The sequence below is a fragment of the Polyodon spathula genome, chromosome 22, assembly GCF_017654505.1.
Source record: "Polyodon spathula isolate WHYD16114869_AA chromosome 22, ASM1765450v1, whole genome shotgun sequence".
Lineage (NCBI taxonomy): Eukaryota > Metazoa > Chordata > Actinopteri > Acipenseriformes > Polyodontidae > Polyodon > Polyodon spathula.
The window spans coordinates 9,638,990-9,663,956 of NC_054555.1; the positions used below are offsets into that span (position 1 = coordinate 9,638,990).

Consider the following 24,967-nt stretch of genomic DNA (forward strand, 5'->3'; position numbering starts at 1 on the left):
CATGCAGAGACGGCACACAACACTCCGGGAGAAGGGTAGACGGCAGGCGGTTCGGGGACCAGCCTACATGTTTAACGAGAAAGGGACCAGCCTCACCCCAGAAGAGGAACGGTTCCTGGATTCTGCTGAATATGGCAACATCCCTGTTGTGCGTAAGATGCTGGAGGAGTCCAAGACCCTGAATTTCAATTGCGTGGACTACATGGGCCAGAATTCCTTGCAGCTGGCAGTAGGGAACGAACACCTGGAGGTGACGGAGCTCCTCTTGAAGAAGGACAATCTGGCGCGAGTGGGGGATGCCCTTTTGCTGGCCATTAGCAAAGGTTATGTCAGGATTGTAGAAGCCATACTTAGTCACCCGGCTTTTGCTGGAGGCCATCGACTCACCCTCAGCCCGCTGGAGCAGGAGCTCCGAGACGATGACTTCTATGCCTATGATGAAGACGGAACTCGTTTCTCCCATGACATCACGCCCATTATCCTAGCCTCCCATTGCCAGGAGTATGAGGTTGTGCACATTCTCCTGCTGAAGGGGGCTCGCATTGAGAAGCCCCATGATTACTTCTGCAAGTGTTATGAATGCACAGAGAAGCAACGAAAGGACTCCTTCAGCCATTCCCGCTCCAGAATGAACGCTTATAAGGGTCTGGCCAGTGCTGCTTACCTGTCTCTGTCTAGCGAAGACCCTGTCCTCACTGCCCTAGAGCTCAGCAACGAGCTGGCCAGACTGGCTAATATAGAGACAGAGTTTAAGGTAGGAAAGTAAACCATAAACAGCTGATATATTGTACGTAGGTCAAGAGACCAAGGGTCACATGTTTTTTTTTTTTTTTTTTTCTGGAATCAGGAAGACAGTAGTAGCAAAGCAGTTTTTTTCTTTATTAGGTCATGCAATATACTTTGTACTGACTATCCAAGTTATCATTTGACATTTTTAAATGAAACATTCCCCCTTTCCTCTGGGAGTAGTTTACTGCTGTACTTCACAATTAAATGTAACATAGAGCTAATGCCTTTCTGGTCATCTAGTGCCTTTTAGAACTGCATCAGAAAATCCTGACATGCTTTATTTGAAACCTTAATTCAATTCTAAGTCACTATCTAAAGGCCTGTGTTGTGGACAACAGCTGATCACATCGGATATTAAAATTCATTTGAATACATTAAATAAAGTTTGATATTTAGAAACTGTAAATTCTAAATGCCACTTAAGTCCTGGGAAATTAAAGTTATAACCCCCAAACAATCCTCACCAAATTATAAATGGTTTCACCAAATTATAAATCCAAAGACTGACCAATAAATGTTTAGCTTAATATATATATATATATATATATATATATATATATATATATATATATATATATATATATATATATATATATAAACAAGACCACATCTCAGTTGCCATGGGTGAAACCAATGCACAAACTGTCAGCCAAGGCTGCTGTGATAAATAATATAAGGCCCTTTCTACCTAACCCCATTGAGGGCTACATATCTAGAAGGGGCCAGTTATCTTTTATAAATATGGGAACTTATTCATCGGGAATAAGTCATCAAAATCCTCATTATGACTCCTCTAACTTGTTTCTGTTATTCAGAAGCTGTAAATTAAAAAGATCCCACAGGAGACAATGTTTAATTACAAGCAATCACATTGCCATTATTTCATAATTACAAAACATCCCTCATGTTTTCAGAGATACAACCGAGGTCACACATTTCATTACATCCTCTGTCAGGAAAATATTAAAGTGAACTACTAATGTTATGGTGTTTGCTAGCTTCAAACTGAGGTAAACATAAAGAACAAACATAAAGAGTTATTTGTCATTTAAGAACTTATTCTTTTTGAGTTGATATATTTTTGTATATAAAAATATATTGATAACATTTTACAATAATAGTCTAACTGCATTGTTATTTTCATGTGCAGTTCCATAGGTATAGCAACAGCTATTTTATTTCGCATCATAACTACACAACTATACAGTATGTGTAATTATTGTTGTATTACCGTGCAATTAAAATTTACTTAGAGATCAGTAATGAAATGTTACCAAAATATTATTTAGTATCTATTAAATAATACTGTTCATACCCTCAAGCTTATTTGCATATTCCAATTTCATGGAGGGCATTTGGAATCTAGATTGAAAACTAAAATGGAAGTAATTATAAATTATTACATTTTTACTCAGCCCACTCTGGATTCGTGCACATTAACTCTTCTACTCCTAGGCCTTCACTAGTTGAGGTTAGTGATATGATATCCTAGCTATTTAAAAAATGTCACTGTTATGTGCCTTCTGCAAACATGTTGTGTGAATTCTCTCAAAAGCATGAATGAACTAGATAGGCTTGCTGGGAGAGCAGTTACAATTAGCCCTCAGCTTTAAAATGTGCAGCCTGAGATAAGAAACATCCAATCTGTATAACAGCATACATGGAATAATTTCACAGGGAGTGAAGGAGCTAACCAGCCATTCTGTGCCTGCAGTGGTGTCTTACTCATTTGCTGTGAAACATCATTTTCTGGGTAACAGTGGCAGTAGTTGCAGTGCGCATGTGTAGGGGTGTTGCAGTGCTCAAGACAATAACAGACAACAAAGTACTCGTGAAATGGAGGTTTATTTTTGTAATCCAAAGTCTGAGGACAAAACAGTAAACAATATTGATAACAGACAATACACAATGGTTTGTGTATTGCTCTGTTTAATTCACGGGATGGCCTCGAAAATAATAGTCCGGATATTTAAACACCCACACCTAACACAAACAGGATCACAAGTCCCCGATGAGTGCTATAGTGCTCGTGGTGCAAATACAGTTAATTGTGACACACGTGCAATGTTGTCCGGGTTTGATTCTGGCCTTTAGCAACAGCTCCAGCTCATGTTAGCCATCTAATAACAACAAACAAGCAGTTTTTAGACACGACAAAACACTCACGATTGCAATATGGGTCTCCTTCCGGTTTAGGGTTAACCATAGCAAAGGAACAGATCACCTTCTTACTTCCCCTTATAATAATAATTTTTATATAGCGGCTTTCATAGTGGACCACCATCACAAAGCTTGTTACAAGATATGAGACTAGGGTGTGTGAACTATGCATCAGCTGCAGAGTCACTTACAACAATGTCTCACCTGAAAGACGGAGCACAAAGAGGTTAAGTGACTTGCTCAGGGTCACACAGTGAGTCAGTGGCTGAGCTGGGATTTGAACTGAGGACCTGCAGGTTAGAAGCCTGTTACTTTAACCACTGGACCACACAGCCTCCTATAAATCATGTCTCCTTGGTCAATGATTGCAACCTTTCCTCCAGTCCGCAGCTGCCACATTGTTTCCCTTCCGGGTCGATAATTTAGTGTACCGTAGCCCCGCCCCCTTTCTAGATGGCCACCTACCTAACTTCCACCTAACCCTGTGAATGAATTTTCTGGCCATCCAGTCCTTTACACAAAGCCCTCACAGGTTGGAAGGGAGATTTATCACCAAGAATCATTCTGTCTCTGTCACCGTAACACATTCGGCCAATATCTACATCAGAGAGACTATACTACTAATTTTGTGTCTCATGAAACTTTATGTCTCATGAAATGATGTCTAAAACATAGCAAACACATTTCAAATGTGTGTTTTATCAGACTTAAATGGGATACATTCCTTCTATTGGTCACATTGCTTATACATGTGCCTACTGCAGCTGGAGAAGACCGCCATGCTGTTATTGTCACATTTTACTTTGCCGTTTATATATAGCAAATGCCCAATGAAGTAAAATGTATTAACTCAGCTCTTTATCTTATTTGTGCATTAGCGCTTCAGACACTGGATTTCACTTTTAATAAAGACATCATTTTATGTTTCACCGACAACCTAGAATGGGTTTTGATTTTAAATTAAAAAAGATTTCTTGGAATGTTGTTTTCATTTTTATCCGGCCACATCTAATAATGTCATGGACAGATTTAGGAAACAAAAAAAACAACAGCTGACTGCCTGTAAGCTTCCATCATCACAGAGCGCGACAGACACCGTGTACAGCATATATAATGTAGAAACGTTGGGTTTCTCATACATAACTTGAGATCCCAGGTCACAAATCCTCTCATCATTATCAAAGGGTCTTTGATCAAGAAATGACAGGAATGTGGTGTTTGCGTGAGCTAGCTCCACTGCTTTCCTTAAAGCATCCAAACCTTCACAAATGCATATGGATATTTGTCAAGATTTCCAGCTCTAATAATAAAATATATTTATCTACAGCTCATTCTATATGGCATGTGTGACATTTAATAAAAGCTAAAACCCCTAAATCCATAGAGCAGCAAATGTTACATTCCCATTAGAAAGACACAAACCTTCAGACTGGTTTGTCATTCTACCTTTGCCTGGTCCCAGTTCTTGTGCTATGAATAGCATTGATTAAATGTCCACTGATAAGACCTTGGACATATTGGACATACAGTATGCAGTGTCAAGGAACACAGTACTATAATCAAATTGCTGAAAATCAATATCTGTCTAATTCTGTCTAATTCCAGTTACTATGTAGTTCAATTTCTGTGATTATTGTTTTGGATTATTGGATTGCACGTCAATAAATAAAGAAAAACGCATTAAAAGTAATGCTTGTAATCCACTTGGATTACTGTAACAGAATATGTATTACCCAGGAGCCACTGTAATCCTTCAGCTATAACAGACTGTTTTTTGAAAGTAACCCCCCTACACTGGACATTTAATCGGTCACAGATCTATTCTGTAGAAAAATCATGAGTTGACATCAGTATTACAAGACATGGGAAGAAATATGTGCAGTGGTCCTGATACTAAAGATCCTGCTATGGTACCATGGGACTGCAATGGATTGACAGTCTTTATTGTTTCTGTAGTACCTCCGTGCTATTGCCTTGAAGCAGAAAAACAGGCAGTTTATTTAGGGAGAAGTCAAGTTGAAATGAGCCCTATTTCTCTTGAAAATGTGTGTATATATATATATATATATATATATATATATATATATATATATATATATATATATATATATATATATATATATATATATATATATATATATATATATATAGTATGTGTTTAACTGCTGTTTTGATGTCTTTATTTGGCTCTTCTAGAATGAATACCGGAAGCTATCTATGCAATGTAAGGACTTCGTTGTGGGAGTTCTTGACCTGTGCAGAGACACGGAGGAAGTGGAAGCCATTTTAAATGGAGACGTTGATTTGGTTCCTCTGACAGATCACCACAGGCCGTGCCTCACCAGAGTAAAACTGGCTATCAAATACGAAGTGAAAAAGGTGTGCTGTATAAATGGACTATTTTCTTAAACGTTATTATTTTTTTCTGTGAGCTCTTATTTATTGCTACTGATATATGAACAAATAATAACGAAAAAATGCAGCTTCTCACTGTGAATGCTTCTATTAAGACAATGATCCTTTTCTTTGCTTACAAGTAGTGTTACAAAGTTAGCAAGACATAGATGCCAAACAAAGTAATATAGTTTTAATAAGGTGCAATGGAAGATCAAGAGCAGAAGTTATAGTCAGAGGAAGGTAGCATCAGCAGTTCAAGTCCATGTCTTTGTTCCAACCTCAATTATTACATTAGTAGTTGTCTTATCATATTTTCATGTACTGGTAATGCAGTGATAATTTCCCAGTGACTGACTTAATGTAACATTATAACCAAGGTTTACTATAAATAATGATTAGTTCTGCATTTCTTTTAGTGATCAGGGATAATCAGTAAGCAGTATTTTTGTATTTGTTGTGTTTAGCATTTGTCTTTCCCCAGGACATACTAGAAAGAAAAGTAAACATATCCATGTGTGTGTTCTTCAATGGTGGATTGTTCTACATGCTTGCTGTGTGTAGGTGGAACAGCCCTGTGAAGATAGATGAGTGTTGATATTAGATTTGGTTGGTAATGGTGGGTTAACAATATTCATTAGTTTTTGTCAAAAGCAGTTTTCTTGCAAGAATGGGAGTGTTGAAGGAGAGTAAAAACTTTCAAACAATGATAGACGTGCATAATTAATATGATTTGATTTGATTTTTCCTTTTTTAAAGTTTTCATGCCTTTAAACCACAACAGAGAATAAAAAAAGAAAGAAAAGAAAAAAAAACAACTGTGTACCAGGAGCTTGAAGATGTGTATAAGTAGAATGCTTATAAACAAGCAGCATCTCTCATAATGTTTACCAGTTAATTACAGATTCATTCATTACCATTTTCACACTGGCACTTTAGGGTGTGTGTGGAAGGGGGAGGATGAAATGGCAGCAGTCAGATGGATTCTTACAAATTTGCAGTACTCAGTGAGCATGTTCTGCAAGTATTAGTTTCCTTTGTGGAAATGCAGTGGTGTTCATTTGAATGCTTCGTAAATGTTTCACAATGTGGTCTCCTAAATGCAATTTAGTTTCCCCAATGTACACTTTGTTACATTTCTTGCAGATAATGCAATATAGAATTCATGTAGAGCTGTATGCAAAAGGTTTATGGATGTTGAATGCTGATTTAGTGCCTCTGACCATATATATGGTGTATTGTCGGTGTGATAGTTAGATTGTTGCATGTCAGCCATACTCCAGAAGTCAAAAGGTATAGCATAGGAATCCAAAATAATGAATTCCTACTAGAAGCTAATGTGAGTTGACATTCCATTACAAAAGCATGTTTGGAGATGGGGGCTTTTGGCCTGTGCCTACATACATGGGTTTGCTGTTTTAGAGAAACTTAAAATGAAAGTCTACAATCTCTGTTCTTTAATTCCTGACATTCCTGATCAGGCAAGCAGGACTGTATAGACAGGAATGAGGACCCCCCCCCATCTGAACAGGGGGAGCCCTATTTAACTTGCAGATTGATTGGTGGATGTACTGTACTAACTTGTTCCACAAAAAGGCATCCCATAAGTCAGCCATTGGCAACATTATATATTATGCAATATATTTGCTTTATGTTTTTAATATCATTATCCTAATTTTGCATGCAGATGTTCACATTAAAATTGGTTTTGCTCCTCTTTGTTTAAAGATATTTCACACCTGGAAGAACTAGAGAGACAAGCAATATTAAGAATTATGCCTGTGATGGGCCTAAAATAGAAGAAAATTAAAAAGCAATGAGAAACCGTGACATTTCTTCAGAATAATATACAATAGATCTTTCTTTCATTCCTAAAAAAACTGCTGACATGCCTGTGAAATGCAAATAGCACATAGGATTGTATACATTGCAATACAATTTCCCCTTTTAAATCTATTTTTGTAGATTGAAGAGGGTTCCCTTAATGGGAAGTTGTATGACGCACAATGCAAAGTTGCAGAATTTGTTACAAGTTTCCACAGAAAATTACGTTCAGCTTTTTTCATCATACATTTTAAAAAGGTTTTGCAAAAATCTACAATAGCACTTTTCCACTTTGACAGTACTGAATGTGGCACTCCAGGAGGAATTCACGATAGTGTAACCAGAAGGTATTTGATATGGAAATGGTTTCTATTATATCACTCTGGCACTATTACAGCTTCTGGCACCCAAAGGAATGTGTTCTTTTCAGCAGTGATTTCTGAAGATTATGATCATGAGGTTTATTTTTAATAGAAAAGTCAATTAAGTTTTCCAGTCACATCCACAGTTTTCAAACAAATGAACCACCAATAAACAATGACTTTACTTCAGAGGTAATTGGTGCAATGGTTTTACGAGATGCTCATCTCGTAAAACCGATGCAGAAAACAATAAAGTAACATACAAACTAACTTTAATAAACTGTCAAACTAAATTGACATAGCACCCTTACACACATTAAAAAAATACAGCAGCAATATACAAAACATGCACATTATTTAACAAAATGGTGAAACAACTCACCAGATCTGAAAACACCAAATCGATCGGCGGCTTGTGTCTGATTCAGGTTTATTTCAAGAGCTTGAACAACTTTTTGTAGCAAGAGAAACAGTGGTTTGTTTAAATGCCATTTTTTAGCAATGAGGTGCACACATGGAAATCAGAATACAAAACGACCTCCAGAACTACAAAAGCTAGTGCAGTATATAATGCATTTACTGTAACATTTTGTATTTGTGTTTTGTACTTGTGTCAGCAAATTTTTGACACTGTGATGTATTTCCAATGTTCTACATACTATTAGTAACCTCTTTGCTTGCTTTTTCTTGGGAATAAACAGGGGTTTGGAGTTATTTAAACATTTATAAAGTGATGTGGTGCTTCCACTTTCAGCCTTATGCTGTGTTAGCTATGTTATGTGAACATTTGGATACAATAAAAATGTGGCACTCAACTTATAACACAATCACTGCCATTAAATACCAATAAAAAAAACACTTAAGCATCCTTTATATTTGTGAAAATAGCTAAAATATAGATCACACAAAAAAGGTTTTACAGTATTTTTTAATTTGTAACTACATCAAACTATATTTGTTTGTTATCATAAGACATAAAACCAGGCCTCATTGGTAAATAGCATGTTATTACAGTGTAATTACGTGTCTATTAATACACTGTAAATGTGCTATCAGCCTTTCATAAATGTCTAAGTAAAACATCTTTCAAGTCAATGGATCCTTCTGGTTTGTATTGCAAAGAGTATTGTTTTTAGCCTGTTGTTATAATTGTTTTTTTTTTTGTTTCAGTTTGTTGCCCATCCTAACTGCCAGCAACAGCTGCTCACTATATGGTATGAGAACCTTTCTGGCTTAAGGCAGCAGTCCATGGGAGTGAAGTGCTTGACCGTGCTTGGAGTCACCATTGGGCTTCCATTCCTGGCCATCGCGTACTGGATCATGCCCTGCAGCAAGGTACAGGCTTCTTCAGGTGCATACGTATATCATTGTTTATTTTCTATAGTACTGTATGGAAACGTACTGCTCAACAAAGAGTAGCTTGACTACATATTAATTAAGCACTAGAATCCACACTTGTGAGTTCATTTTGCAATGGGCTTCCTGATCAATAGATTAAAGTTCTGAGGTTTCTAACTACTGTTATTATATTATTATTCATTTTCAATATGCATAGAACATTATTTTGCCAATATAAACTACAAATTAATTACATTCTGACATGGATTATGATGCAATCTGTTTTGACCATGAAACTTTCTTTCAAAGTGGAATTTCTTGTAATATATTACAGGCAATAGTGGCATAATGTTCTGTATATTAATAACACTTGTATAACACACACTTGTGTATAACCGGCAGCTTGTCTTTCCAAATGAATTATTTGCACACAATTGTCTAGTTTAATGTACTGGTGTCGAAATGAATGTTTTCTATAACGTACATTCCAAAAAAAGAAGATGCAAAAAGGTTGCATTGATGCAAGATCATTCTCGGGTTAAAAAAGACTTGGTGGCTGCACCAGCAGGCTGGCTTTTCTGTCTGGCTTTGTGTTGAATATACTGAAACATACTGGTGTTTCCTCAAAAGGGGAGTTTTTCTCTCCAACCTCCAATCTCTGCCTCTTAACCTTCTGGCCTTGGCTCCCTCATTCTTATTAGAAAGACAGCTTGTAAAATAGAGGCTGTCTGCAAATGCAGGGCTTGTCCATCTGTGGGTACTTATTATGAAAGGTATACATGGTAATGGATATCCTATCAAATCACAAAGTATCATCCACAACTGTAAAACACTATAAAACAGGAGTACATTTATAAATACTAAAATAAATTACAATGGGCTCTTATGCACCAAGACTATGAAAATCAAACCGTGGATATCACTGCTCTTGTTTTAGGTCTGCCTGCATTTAAATCAATTGAACAACCTCCATAGTGTTTTCCCAACATCTCCTTGCTAACTCAGTGGTCTACTGTGATACTTCACAAAGCCTGGGTTGTAGGGATGCATAAATGTTATCCACCTGTAAAGCTTCTGAGCACTATTCTTCTCATTAGTACTGCATTCAAGCAACCTTGCTTACCTGCTGAAACACCATGTCTGTGAGCAGGTGTGTGTTAAGAAGGGGATGGTTCTCTGGTTTTGCTGTTTATGATGCCTTTTAGAAAGTAGTAATATGGTATAGTACCATGTGTTTTGCATACATTAAAGATCTTCATCTCTGGGTTATAAACGATTAGCTTTATACAGTATATGACACAGCCTCAAATCAGGATCTCCCTTCAGAATGTATGAATGCTGATATAACTTGTCTTTTAAGTGAGGGAGATTTGCTTTCAGAACACGTGATTGCAGATGTTCAGTCCAGAGCATGATATTCTAACAGCTACAGAGGAGACAGGGCTACAGGAGGAAGTCCATGATTTAATTCAACTGCACTGTGATGTGCAAGGCAGCATCTTGTATCTGATAACAAAAAAGATTAATGCACACATTTTAGCTCTAGATAAAGCATATATTTATCTTTTTAGCTCATGAAAGCATGACAGCATTATCCCTGTTATATAATCTAGATGTACCCTATTCTGAAAAGCTTTTCTGCTATATATATGATATATATATATATATATATATATATATATATATATATGAATATATATTATATATATATAAGATATAATATATATATATATATACGCGTTTAAAGCTTTTCAGAATAGGTTACATCTAGATTATATAACAGGGATAATGCTGTTAATACAAGCGGTAACAGAATTGATTTACAAAACATTGGTTGAAGGATAGGTGCAAATAAGCAGTGGAATATTACACATTAAACATTGTTCTGCTTGTGTTTGTAAAGGATACTATATTGAGTGTTGTGCTTAACCCATGAATCAGGATAGCTGATGGAGTGATAAGCCCCAAAGTTGTCATAATGGTTGTACAGGAGTGTTATATAGAGAGCGGTGGCACGTGTGAAGCCTCCAGCAATGCCTAATACTTTAATACAACCTAGATAGAAATCTGAAAAGAAGACACATAGCCTATAATAGCTGCTCTAAACAAATTCCCTTTATTGTCTCGACTGCACTCTTCACTGCACTCAGACATGCTCTGGAGAGTTAGACAGAGGCTTGTGTTTGTACTGTATTTCAGCAACAACATTTGCTAACTTTTCTCCTGTGGGATTCGCTAATACAGTAGGGAAGAAATACCAAAGCATTCATCTAACCCTTATACTCAGGGGACTGTATTTGTGCCCTTATTTTAATGGCCTTATTTATGGTGCTAGTCATAAAGCTATAGTGCCAGTATTTCCCAGTGCTTATAGGAGGCTGTGTGGTCTAGTGGTTAAAGAAAAGGGCTTGTAACCAGGAGGTCCCTTGTTCATGACTATGACTAAGAAGGGGCTTGCAAGCTCATATTAGCATGTATCTTCATGAAGAAGATCCCTTTACAAGAGCACCGGGTATGAACACCTTTCCTTTACATTGTTCTTTGTGAGCGTGTATATTTAAACCATCCAGGTGTTCATTGTTATCATATCGACATGCTGCTCCATCTTCCAGTAAACGGCAAACAAATAAAGTAATATAAGGGTAAAGCTGAATACAGTTAAAAGACTGATATTCTTACTGAAATAAGGTTCATGTACAACACAGCTTTCTGAATCCAGCCCTGCTGTTTTTAATGTACACAAGTTCAGGTGACAATTGGTTTCGTTGTTTTTGACCTAGGTTGAGATCTCCCCCCCCCCCCCCCCCCCCCCAGTGAGGCAGCAGCACGGTTTCTCGTGGCACAGCTAATGCTTCTTTCAGAGCACTTAATGATACCTTTTATAATATTTGTGGTTGTTGGTGTTCACTTGCATCTTAAATACATTTTATTGCTGGAAGGGGACATGAAGGGCCTCTTCAATGAATATTAACAGCGTTCAATCAGTGTAACAAATGAATAGACTAATAACTACTTCATTACCTTTTCTAATTAACGCTGCAGGTTTCGTCTCACTCCCAGGAAGTGGGAGTATATAATAACTGTCTTGTAAAGATCTGCATTACAGCTAGAACTGAAGGATTAAACGAGTAACAGGTTTGCCCACAGTATTATGGTGACTGCCCTTATAATAAAATTGCTGCCTGCTTATTGTCTGCTGCCAAGATTCTGATTAGAGGTTTGTCCTGAAAGAACTGATACCGACACGAACACGCTCTCCAGTTTCTGAAAGGTACAAGTGCCACTTTGGTACCATATTACTAGCATCCCAACATCAACCCGGGTAAATGTGACACAAGTAAAAATATCATCTATAGAAGATGGGGCATCATATTTCAAATAACAGCAGGTGTAATAGGCAGGATACAGGTGCACAAAAGTACAAGCTATGATAGGCTATCCATGTATCCATCATTTTCAACACTGTTGTAAATTCAAAGATTAATCATCAAGGAACTTTAAGCATTTTGGTTGATGAAAAAATAAATAGAACTGTTTTTCGATGTTGTTTCTTGTAGTTTTACTTTGACGGTTTCTCCAGCATTAATACACCAAACTGGTTACAAAACCATACCAGAAACTTGGAGACTGCAGGGCTGTGCTCACTACAGAGCTTGACACTGAAATGTGTGTGCCCTTAAACAGTCCTTCACAGCTATTCATTCACATGTTAGCAGCTCTCGTGCTAAACCACGCGATAATCAAATAATTGATGGCAAGCCTGTAAATAACCGTTGCCTGACATCATCCTCAAAATGAACTAGAAGGTATTAATGATAAGCATGGCTGTTTTGTTCATATTTATCATTCTGCACGTGCCATCTCATTTCTCCTTATCTGTCAAGGCTCATTAGTCTGCTTAAGTGAAAGTGTCAGTTGTGATGCTACAAACTAAGGCTTTCCAACAAATTCTGCACATATAAATCTCAATATAGAGTTGACATACCGAGATAAGATAAATGTAATTTATTGTGCGTTCATGAATGCGCCATTAGCCTTCCTCACCTGTTTTATTGCCTCACCTGTTTTATTGTTATCAGCCACAATGAATGGCTGCTTAAGATATAAATTGTAGATTCACAAAACCAAATAAAGCTTTTACTTTACAGTTGGGACAAATCCTGAGAAGCCCATTTATGAAGTTTGTCGCCCATGCTGTTTCCTTCACCATCTTCCTGGGGCTGTTAGTTATCAATGCTTCGGACCGGTTTGAAGGCGTGAAGAACCTGCCCAATGAAACCATCACAGACCACCCCAGACAGATCTTCAGGGTGAAGACCACACAGTTTTCCTGGACTGAGATGCTGATCATGAACTGGGTGTTGGGTGAGTATGGTTTTCTGAAACAGGTGGCTGTCGTATTCTCACGGGAATGCTTTCTGAAGTGGAATACAAAGGTTTTCTTTTTGTGTTGCTGCAAATCTTAATTTTGATTTTCTGGGATTCTTTAGTGATGAACTCCATTAAACAACAAAAATAATAATAATAATAAAATAAAATAAATAAAATGTGCAATAAGAAAAATTAAAAAATGGTGAGTGATCCTTTATGTTTACGTATGTTTTGTAATTTCTATACTGCAGTACAGAACAGTACATATATACAGTATGTCGAGCTGAAGAACATAAGAACATAAGAACATAAGAACGTTTACAAACGAGAGGAGGCCATTCGGCCCATCTTGCTCGTTTGGTTGTTAGTAGCTTATTGATCCCAAAATCTCATCAAGCAGCTTCTTGAAGGATCCCAGGGTGTCAGCTTCAACAACATTACTGGGGAGTTGATTCCAGACCCTCACAACAAAGAATAAATAGTCTTGTGCATAATCAAAAAATTATTGATTGAATTTAAATTATATTAACTGAGACTAACCTTTTTTTTCTAAAAGAGCAGCTGATCTGCTTATAACCAGTCAATTCAATGGGACATTATCAAGCAAAATCATCCTATAGGAATGGGCCAGTAGCGTCCTACTAGCATCCTAACCCCTAAATCTACTCTCTACCCCTAAACCTAAATGTGTTACTATTAAACTGTTACTATTATTTCAACACTGCTTGTTTAGCGCAATCTAGCGGCCAGTAAATCCGATGTCCATGAAGATGCTTGATCTGGACCTACTCTACCTGTTGGGAGACTAGTAGCCACCTACTGGTCCGTTCCTCTGAGATGATTTTCTTTGATAACGTCCCATTCAATCCATCGATTCTAATCAGATCAGGTGCAGAGAGCCATACATTACAAGATCATTCTAATTCTAAATACTGCTTTTTTGGTTTCCAGAGGCACTGTGATTGCTACTGGGACCTTGATTGCAAATAACTTTCTGACACAGCAGTGTTTCTAAGAAATGAGCCCCTGTACTAAAGCCTTGTAATTGATGAATTGAATTGTAATCAGAGCGAGCTGAAAGCTGTGCTCATTTTAGGGTTTAAAATATGAAAGTACTGACTGATTCATGGCAAATCATGAATATGAAGGATTTAGTGCAATAATGTATAAACATGCCTATTTGAATAATAACAGCATCAATAAGATCAAAACTTTCTTGATTCTCAAACTTTTTTTTTTTTTTTTACATTATTGGCACAATTTTGTTTCTAAAAGAAAAAAGGGGACACTTTACTTAAAATTACTTATATGTGTAATTTTAGCAAAGATTGTAAATCTGGTTCTAAAATAACTATTTTTGTCTGTACATCTAGTGGCGATCTATGCCTACAGACAAGTTAAATATTATTCATATAATAGAATTTCAGTCACTTCAAATTTGAAAAGAAATGGATATCTCAAAGTATGCGTACTATATGTGGTTCTTCATCAGAATGCTTCAAATTTCTCTAAAATTGTAATTGCACAGTAAATATAAATGTCTGTTCCATTGTAACTACATAAACAATCTGTTTAATTGCTGTTACAGTGTCAAACTTAGTGTTACACCAATAAAAAGTCTAATTCCAGTAACTTTATTAGATGTGTTTTTCCTAAAAAAATAAATAAATAAAAAAGAAATGAAAAACAATGACAATTCAGAAAGCAATACTGCTAAAAGAAACTTAATACATACAATGATAAGTGTTTGCAAGAATTATTTTTCAAAGTCTTCAGTGCATTTCCTGTCAAGTTAATGCCTCAGTTCACCTGGGGTCTCTTCTCTGAATTGTGAGGATGGCATGTCCAGCAGTGATACAGAGTCTGACTCCCTGTGAGGCGTGGCAGATACCCATGTGCTACACTTCTCTCTGCAGGGATGATCTGGTCGGAGTGTAAGGAGATCTGGGCAGAGGGGCCCCGGGAGTATGTCATGCACCTCTGGAATGTGCTGGACTTTGGCATGCTCTCCATCTTTGTGGCCTCCTTCACTGCCAGGCTAATGGCCTTTTTGAAAGCCTCTGAGGCCCAGCTTTATGTGGATAACTATGTGAAGAACCCTGACATCAGTAACGTCACTCTGCCAGCCGAGGTGGCGTACTTCACATACGGTGAGAGCTAGCACTGTGATTTTCATGCAGCACTTTCCCATTACCACAGGGGCTGTAGCGTTAGTGTAACCTTCTAAGGGTTTGCCTTTCACAGTCTCATCCTCTTATTTGAATTAAACACAGCATGGTGAGTGGCAATCACAACGTAGAATAGCAAGTACGGTAACAGGCAGGATTGTGCCGTGTGACACAATATTGTTATGGTTAAGCATTTTACTATACTACTATACTACTGAAAAGTTATACACAACTGTATAAGAGAGAATTACAAAAGGCATGTATATTAAAGTAAAAACATAAATAAGGTAAAAAATAAGTTTGACAAAAGCAATATATTGTGTATACATAATCTTTAAATTGTTGATCTAATGATAACATCAGATTACAGTGTTCAAATCTGTGAAACAATACAGTAGAAAGCGCCTGCTCATTATTTGTTGTCCTAAAACATTTGTCAACAGTGCCATCTTGTGGTCAAGCTGTCAAACAACATCTCCAGTGTCATTAGGATTTCCTGCAGCTGCAGTCACAATAGTATTTCTAGATCATATTGGTGTATTATTAAAAAAAAAAAAAAAAAAAAAGTTGTTTTAAGTTCTTCTTTAAAATCTGTTTTCTTAATTAAACACAGCGTGCATGCTATGTGATTGTTATTCTTTGTGTTTCAGCCAGGATCAAGTGGCTCCCGTCAGACCCCCAGATCATCTCAGAAGGATTGTACGCCGTTGCGGTGGTGCTGAGCTTCTCGCGCATCGCTTACATCCTGCCCGCTAACGAGAGCTTCGGCCCGCTGCAGATCTCCCTGGGCAGGACGGTTAAGGACATCTTCAAGTTTATGGTCATCTTCATCATGGTGTTCGTGGCTTTCATGATCGGAATGTTCAACCTCTACTCCTACTATCTCGGAGCGAAATATAACCCTGCCTTCACAACGTGAGTAACAGTAGGGACCAGACACATTTCTCAGTGAAAATGTGCTCTGTTTCTGTGATAATAAAATTAAAACTGGCACAAAACTAGTAATGTTCCTGTGATACGATACACTTCTTTTGACACATGTGCCGGCTGAAGCAGTGTAGGGTGCAGGAATTAAGCCCAGAGCACACTAATTTACTAAATACTCTGGAAATTGGAAATCGTTGAATAGTCACATATCTACCAGCAGAGGGTGGTATTGTTTCTGTGTATCTTTTGATTCCCAATAGTCCAGTGATACTTTTTATTAATATAATGTATTAAAATATATAGTTGCCCGACAAGGGGGGGGGGTGGGGGGGGGGTGGGGGGGGGGGGGGGGGGGGGGGGGGGGGGGGGGGGGGGGGGGGGGGGGGGGGGGGGGGGGGGGGGGGGCAATGAGCACAGCTGTAGTAAAAACAGCTTCAGATCCTGAGATTTAGCTGCTCACTCACCTCTGCTTGTCGTAGTTACTGTGTAACAGCATTACCAGTGGTAATAATTACCTAGTTAATACCTTGTAGTGCTACTGAACTACTCAGTTGCAGGAAGGGTTATTGTTAGGAGTAGTTTCTTGATAGTTTTATACCATTTCAGAAATGTATATTCATCTTTGAAAATACTTATTTGACTTTGTTCACAATATTGCCCTTAATTTGTTGCAGATAATGACTTACTGATAATTGCACATGGTTCTAAAACATGTTGGGCCTCATTTACTAAGCGGTGGTAATTTGGCCAGAATTCTGGGAGGTATTTCCCAAAGTGTCACGCCCTGTTTACTAACTAAAGCAAAGATACCAGTTGAAAAAATTCTAATTAGCATACTGTGGGATGGCAACAGTTCTGAAGTTGCACATGGCATTTATTCTATTGACAACAGGTGAAGGAGTTTACTTACTGGTGGAGGTTAACATTAAATTTAATCCTAACATCAATCTGAACCCTAACATTAGCTCATAAATGTAACCCCACATAGCCCAACTTCCAGACAACTCCCAGAGAGTTACAAAAAAGAAATTTCAACTACAAATTAATATTTAGTTTCATTTTCAACTATACAAGCATCTGGTATTATAGTATAGTAATTTAATTCCAAAGTAAACACTCACAACACATCATTTGAGCAGGAGGGCAGCAGGGATTCATATTAAAAATAAATTCCTGTGCTTTTAGCTTTGATTTAAAGAACTAAATTTTATTTGGGATTAATATTCTGGGATAAACCCATTGAAACCACCAATTAATATTTTGCAGACTTGCCAAAGCATGACGCTGTGTTCTGATCATCTATTCATGTCTGGTAGCTTGGCTGAAATTGAAGTAGTTTCTATGGGCAGTTCTTTTCACAAACTGGAACTAAAGAGATGAGTCATAACCTGTACACAGTGGAGCTTTCTGTGAACTTTACATCATGAAAGGGACCTCTTGAGAATGTGTCACAGAATAATATGATTATTCTTTTAGCTGTGAATTTGTATTTCAACAAAGTAAGCCTCTAGCGGCTTGACAGTATACAATGGTGACAAAGTGGGTTTTACTGGAGCAAAGTAGGTTTTATGGGTGTGATTTGCCAAATTTTTTGGTTGCAAATATTTATGGCTTTATATCTATCTATCTATCTATCTATCTATCTATCTATCTATCTATCTATATATATATATATATATATATATATATATATATATATATATATATATATATATATATACACAATTTTTTGTTTTAATTATTTTATTTACATTTTTTGTTGTTGTTTTTATTTTTCTCTTTTTTATTACAGCGTTGAAGAAAGTTTTAAAACTTTATTCTGGTCCATCTTTGGCTTGTCCGAGGTGATTTCTGTTGTTCTAAAGTACGACCACAAGTTTATAGAGAACATCGGTTATGTGCTGTATGGTGTCTACAATGTAACTATGGTGGTGGTGCTACTCAACATGCTGATTGCTATGATCAACAACTCCTATCAGGAGATAGAGGTAAGCCAAATAGCCCATTTACTGTAAGTTTAAACCATTTTCCCATTTCTTTAACAGGATTACCAGCTTAGTATGTTAGTTCTAAAAGCATTGTGATCACTGAAGAGCTCTTAAAAGTTTTGATGGAAACTGAACATGTCAGCTCTCTGTTCTAGCTCTATTCTAAAATTTTTCTCTTTTCCACAGGAAGACGCGGATGTCGAGTGGAAGTTTGCTCGTGCGAAGCTCTGGCTGTCCTACTACGATGAGGGCAGGACGTTACCTGCTCCCTTCAATCTGATGCCCAGCCCCAAATCGTTCTACTATCTCATCCTGCGCATCAAGTCCTGTCTCATCTGGCTCTGCAAGGCCAAGGCCAAGAAGTGTGACAGTGAAGTGGAAATGGGAATGCTCAACTCCCAGATAAAAGTTAGTACCGCTGTACTGTAATTGACATTTCAGTGTATCAAATCCAGTAAGGGGCATCACAGTACAACCTGCATCGTTAGGGACTATGGGCCTCAAAGCATCTGTTATATCTATATCTATATCTATATCTATATCTATATCTATATATATATATATATATATATATATATATATATATATATATATATATATATATATATATTTACATTTTTTTAACACACATATATAGCCTGCTTGGATGAAAGAAATTCCCCCCTTTCAAAACCTTTTTTTTTCAGTTGCTTGATTGCAGAATAGTACACCTGAGGGATCACCCCCTTTCCAATTTAAATCTTTCATGTGTCCCTCCTGCCACAGAGTCTGTACTTTAGTAAAAGAGAATTAATCGGGTTTACAGACAGAGGCCTACTCATCCATTTTCCATTTTCAATACAACAATTGATTTAGTCTCAAGACTTTGTGATTCTGTATGGAATTAAAAAGAGAAAAAAAAACAATCACTTTTTGACTTGTCTGAGCTGCTTCCAGTTTATTTGGTCAGCGCCAGATATCTTAATGGGACAATATTATCGAATTGTCCATGTCTCAGTTTGTTGTAGTTGAAACATGCTGAGCTCCAGTCTAGCTGACAGGCTGTGATTGGCTGATTCGGCAGTTGCAGGTACAGGATTGGTTGCTTTTGTTGGTGCAAAGTATTGATTGGCTGGTTTTGGTGGATAATAAAATAAAATAAATAAAAAAGCCGGCACTTGCGTAGATTGATGTTAATGCTGTGATGTTCTAGCTGGCACCTACTGTCTGATAAAAGCCAGACAAGTCCCATGTCAACATGACTAAGGACAGTTCAATCATGTGACCATTTGATGATGTTTTTTTTTTTTTTTTTTTTAAACAGCATTAAAAACAAAGTCTGGTGTGATGGATTATAAAAAAAAAAGTAAGTCCTAATAAACTGCATTCTGTTTTTACATTCAGCCAGATCGTTATAGATCTAACACTCGGACTACAGATGGCTCTGGCATAAGAAAACCCATCAAAAATCCAACCCGGTATCAGGTTAGTAACATCGCTTTTTATTTTTAATGCTTTTATTTCATTTATTTATAAAAGGATTATTGAAATGAATGCCTGCAAGTCACTATAGATGATGCGCTTAAATAAATTTCAATTAGCGAAAGATTTTTTTAATTTTTACTATAGTACACTATGTTGTATGGAAGATTGCCAAACATTGCTATGAGGTGGGGTTCAATCAGTCATATAAGTTTCACACAGACGTGGAAACTGCAGTTCTTTATCAGCAGATTTGGGCTTGTCTCTAACTTTTTACACTCCTCTTTCCTTCCTAACAGAAAATAATGAAGAGGCTTATCAAACGTTATGTACTGAAGGCTCAGGTCGACAAAGAGAATGATGAAGTCAATGAAGGTAAATGTTATTTTGTACCAGGGCCATGACTAGGTCAAGTGTAAGTGTGCTTGTACTCTTAATGATACAGAAATACACATTTATCAAGCTTTTTACTTATTTAAACACATAACCATGCTCTACCGAGGAAGTCTTCCAATTAGATTTTTCAAGAAGGTGTGGATTGCACAGATACAACTCATGTTATTGCTTTTATAAAATTATGTTTTCTCTCTTCTAAAATGGCTCCTGGTGTTTGGCTATGGAACTGTTACTAAACCTGAGTTGAATGAAATGAGATCTGAAGCACTGGTTGTACTCTTTTAACCATATGGGATTGGAAAGTCAGCAGCCAATCAGGATGTTGTACATTTCCAAGGCATTTTATAAATAATGCTAAGAAGGGTTAAACACTAGTATGATGATGCGGCAAAGTGGTTGATTGTGTATAGGTGCAGAGGTCATGCAGTGCAGGAATAAAACAGACAGAAATTGTAATCCGGTTTGTAAAAGTGTTTCTTTATTTTAAAATCCAGGTCTGGTGACCAAACAATGATCCCTGGCAATACACAGCAATGTGTAAGACACGGGGTAAATACTAACAGGTTTGCAGTCCCAAACAATAAACACATCCTGGGTGTATGCTGTAGTGCTCACGGTGGGTGATACAGTTTATTGTGTGACAATAATGTAGTGCTGTTCCGGGTTTTATGCTGGCCCTTAGTGACAGCTCTGGAACGTGTTAGCCGCCTATGAAAACACAAGTAACAATTTTAGACAAGATAAACAAACACTCACGATATCTCACAAATACTGCATGGATCCTTCCGAGTTATTTTTTGTAACCAAAGCGAAGGAACAGGTTACGATTCTCCATCCCCTTATATGCTGTTGCTTATACGCATGACCCCTTGGTAAGCGAGTGCAGCTGCCTTCTTCCAGACTGACCAACTTCCCGACCCAGGGAAAGAACTGTCAAGGAAGCCTGTCCAAAGAACTCTGTTCACGCTTCTTAGCACCCTCACAGGTCGGGAGGGAGATTTACAACCAAGGTTCATTGTATTTCTGTCACAGAGGAATATAGACTTAAAGGGTGGTGGTTTTGATATCCACCGCTGTTTAGATCATTTAAACAGATCCTTAGATATTATTATAGAGTTCTGTACCACTAAACTGAGATACTGGACTTTTATCATGCAAATGAGGAAGGCCTCTTAGCCAAAGCCACATGTATATACATTATCCAACCAAAATGTTTTCAGTCAGATCATTAAATACAGAAAGATAGGTGTAGGGCATTCAGTCTTCAATCACCAGTGCAGAAAAAAAAAAAAAATATATATATATATATATATATATATATATATATGTAATATATATATAGATATATATATATCATATCCACACATGTATGTAGGGTGCATTTCAGTAGTCAGTAAACCATGATTGTTGTTTGGTACTAACAACAAAAAGAATATCACATTGCCAGAAAATGTACAGCATTTTCTCAATATATATCTGTTGCATGTATTTGAAGATAGCCCATTATCTATTGAGGGATTCCAAGATAGTCAGTGAGTAAGGGGTGGCTGGGGTAACCCCAGTGGTTCAGCATTAAGTAATCTGTTCCACTAGTTGTTGGAGGGCAGTGTATAGTCACTATGAGTCAGTGGTCCAATTTCCTGAAAGCTAAACAAATGAATAATGACTTTGTAAGCCAGAAACAAAGACATACTGTTAATTAACAGACTCCATCCTGCACTTAAGATGTTTCTTACCAAGTCACATAATAATAATAATAATAATATATAATTAATTATATAATATAATAATAATAGGAATGGTTTATTAACCGGTTTAACATGGGACTTCGTTTTTCAATAGTTTTATTACCAAATTAATTGGCCAAATTTTACCCTGAAGCAAAAGTTATCAAAATAAAGTTGTCTTTTACTTCATGAAACTTTACAAAATAAGAGGTAATGACACACTGGGCTCCGAGCTATGCTCTATTATCAAATTAAAATCAATTAAAAAAAAAGAAAAAATATTTTAAAACTTAGTAGACGACGGCTTCCTTTTATGTTGCTTTCAATTGTGCAGTGAAGAGTTATACCGTTTGGCCCTCACTAGCTCCCTATGACTTCCACTCTCTATACCTTTAAGTTTGGAGCCTGAAGATGTTATTATTTCCTCTTTAGTGATCATGGTAGAAGAATGTCACGACTTGCACTTAAATCACAGTTCTTTTGGGGCCCAGCTTTCAGTTTCCTCTACCCTGTTTCCTGCTGAACTTATTGTGCTCTTGAATTTCAGGTGAGCTCAAGGAGATTAAACAAGACATCTCCAGCCTGCGCTATGAACTTCTGGAGGAGAAGTCCCAGGCAACGGGGGAACTAGCAGAACTCATTCAGCAGCTCAGCGACAAACTTGGGAGGAACACAAAAAAACCTTGAGGAAAAAACTAAATAAATGAGGATGAGATCAAGTGAAACAAGCTAGGAGAGTGCTTTTACGTGCCAAAAGTGTCGAAAACAGGGAAAGTTTTATTAAGCCTTACAAAAACCTTTGGTTCAGAATGGACAAAGCTTCACAACAAACTGCTGTGCAGAAATTAAATGCTGTTTGTGTTCAAAGAAGCTTACAAATGCTTATCATTGAGGTAATGGAAGATTTTATTGAGGAGGTTCTGTACTGTGGACCAAGCAAGAAACCTATTCTCAATCAAGCCAAACCAAGACCCCCACTCTCCAGCAATCAATGAAAAGGGACTATAAATCAAATCCAATGGGATACTATGACACAGTTGTAAGTGGTGGTAAAATCCAATCCCCTTCTTGTAATGTTTTCAGTTACAGGGCAAATATTACATTACTGGGTAATTGCATGAAAACTACAGACGCTGATCAGTAAACTTTAAGTAATTTTGTGTTGATGTTTTTTTTTTTTCCAAAGTCCACTTTCGTTAAATAATGAAGTTTGCTGTTCATGAAACCTGTTTTCAATAGATTTTAAGAGGGATGTTCTTAGTTTTCAAACAATTTGAATTTAATTATATAAACTTATTTTAAAAAAAATAATATATATATATATATATATATATATATATATATATATATATATATATATATATATATATATATATATATATATATATATATATATATATATATACACAACAGCAGCACATAGTGACACAATAATACAACTGCAGATTTTATCAAATCATTTTAAAACAAACCTACCCCCCCTCCTATTACCACGATAACCCATCAGATGACTGAAGTGTGCCTCTCATCAGCATTCAGAGCTCCTAATGCATTCCTCATATTCAACACTTTTTGTCATTGTTTGTTTTCAGGAACACATGTCCATGTGCCTGTTTTTTTTTTTTTTTTTTTTTTCTGCCCAAATTGCCAAATTTTATAAGATTCTGTTCCTATAGCACTCCCATTGCTATCTCCAATAAAGAATATAAAACACTGTGAAAACTCATTTTCTACAATGTCACAGTACAATCTATACAAATCGGCATTCTAATTAATGAATTACCTGAATCTATACAAATCGGCATTCTAATTAATGAATTTCCGGCAAAACAATACCTTAGCAATATTCTTTTTAATGTATTCACAAACATGCATGTTTTTCATCTGTGATCTGTCTTTTCCTGATGTGTGTGTGTGTGTGTGTGTACAAGTGGGTCTTAACAAATTCATTATTTTGTGGATTTTTTTTAATTGTGTCTGAACACATACATATGTTTGTTGAAGGTAAGTAAGATGCTTTCACTATCAATAGGGGGAACTGTGTAAAGCTCTTCTTTGGGGCTACTTTCTTTAAGTTCCCAGAGGCCTCTCACAAACACAAGTTATAAACTAGTCTGGCTACTTTTAAAGTAGCAGAATAATATATAAATAGTTGACACCATTGTTCAAGAACATGTCTGTAATCTCTCCTCAATGAACCAATCATCCAAATGTGTTTTTGTGTCATTCACAGCTCTGTTACATTTTCTGCCCAACTGATTTTTATTTATTTTTTTTTAGTAAAGAAAGATGTTAGAATAGGGTATTGTACCTTCACGAATTCCAAAATGCCTTGTTTATGTATTGTAGACAGGACTTGTGCTGGTGGAATAAGAGCTTCTTATGAGCACCATAGATATAACCAGGTTGTAGACTGGTACTGACCGTGGTCAGATGTAAAAGCAGGGTAGAAAAATAATTTTGTCCCTTCAGTTCTTACCAGTTACCACTTTGATTTCAGCACAGATCCCAGAAATGGCTCAGGAAGTATATTTCTCATTAGAAGCCTGTAAACATCCATACAACATAACAGGACATCATAACCAGATTGTTTGCAACATGGACATGATACACATCATCTTTATAAAGGACTATGTTCAGCTGCCATATACAGTATTTGTAAATATATATATATATATATATATATATATATATATATATATATAGAGAGAGAGAGAGAGAGAGAGAGAGAGAGAGAGAGAGAGAGAGAGAGAGAGAGAGAGAGGATTCTTTGTTTAAATGCTGTATTTTTCACTTGTATTAAAATCTTTAATATTAAAAAAAAAAAATCTTGTATACTGTAATATTTTAAACCAAAATTAAAATCTCTATATATATCAATACTGCTGTGGATTTGATTGAAGTCTACACAGTAGGAGGGTGCAGATAACAATCCTAGTGCAGGTGTAATAAAAAGGGGTGAAAATGGAAATGGTGCAGTTTGTGGTTGGTTGTCATTTGTCTAGTGAAAAATGCTCCAACATCCGTGACACAAGGTGCATATACTTAAAAACTTTACATGA

General features: G+C 36.7%; 1 protein-coding gene across 5 annotated transcripts; it reads left to right on the top strand.

The window, feature by feature from the left end:
• Window positions 1–22,914, top strand: LOC121297456 (short transient receptor potential channel 7). Of its 5 annotated transcripts, none has more exons than XM_041223786.1 (11): window positions 1–754; window positions 5,146–5,328; window positions 8,700–8,864; window positions 13,016–13,232; window positions 15,155–15,388; window positions 16,057–16,321; window positions 18,126–18,321; window positions 18,508–18,746; window positions 19,755–19,785; window positions 20,082–20,157; window positions 22,453–22,914. In XM_041223786.1, exons 1-11 carry the CDS (start codon window positions 2–4, stop codon window positions 22,590–22,592), a joined length of 2,499 nt encoding a protein of 832 aa, XP_041079720.1. In that variant the 5' UTR covers window position 1; the 3' UTR covers window positions 22,593–22,914. The 5 variants fall into 5 exon arrangements, with proteins under 5 accessions (XP_041079720.1, XP_041079719.1, XP_041079718.1 ...); XM_041223785.1 differs by having other exon boundaries at window positions 18,508–18,733; window positions 19,709–19,785; XM_041223784.1 differs by having other exon boundaries at window positions 18,508–18,729; window positions 19,705–19,785.
• Window positions 22,915–24,967: the final 2,053 nt, after the last annotated feature.

Bases quoted from the DNA above. Each gene is read 5' to 3' on its own strand.
- LOC121297456 (XM_041223785.1), top strand. From the start codon at position 2: ATGCAGAGACGGCACACAACACTCCGGGAGAAGGGTAGACGGCAGGCG. The intron at 13,233-15,154 runs GTGAGTATGGTT...TTCTCTCTGCAG, and splicing joins GATCATGAACTGGGTGTTGG to GGATGATCTGGTCGGAGTGT. The intron at 15,389-16,056 runs GTGAGAGCTAGC...TTTGTGTTTCAG, and splicing joins GGTGGCGTACTTCACATACG to CCAGGATCAAGTGGCTCCCG.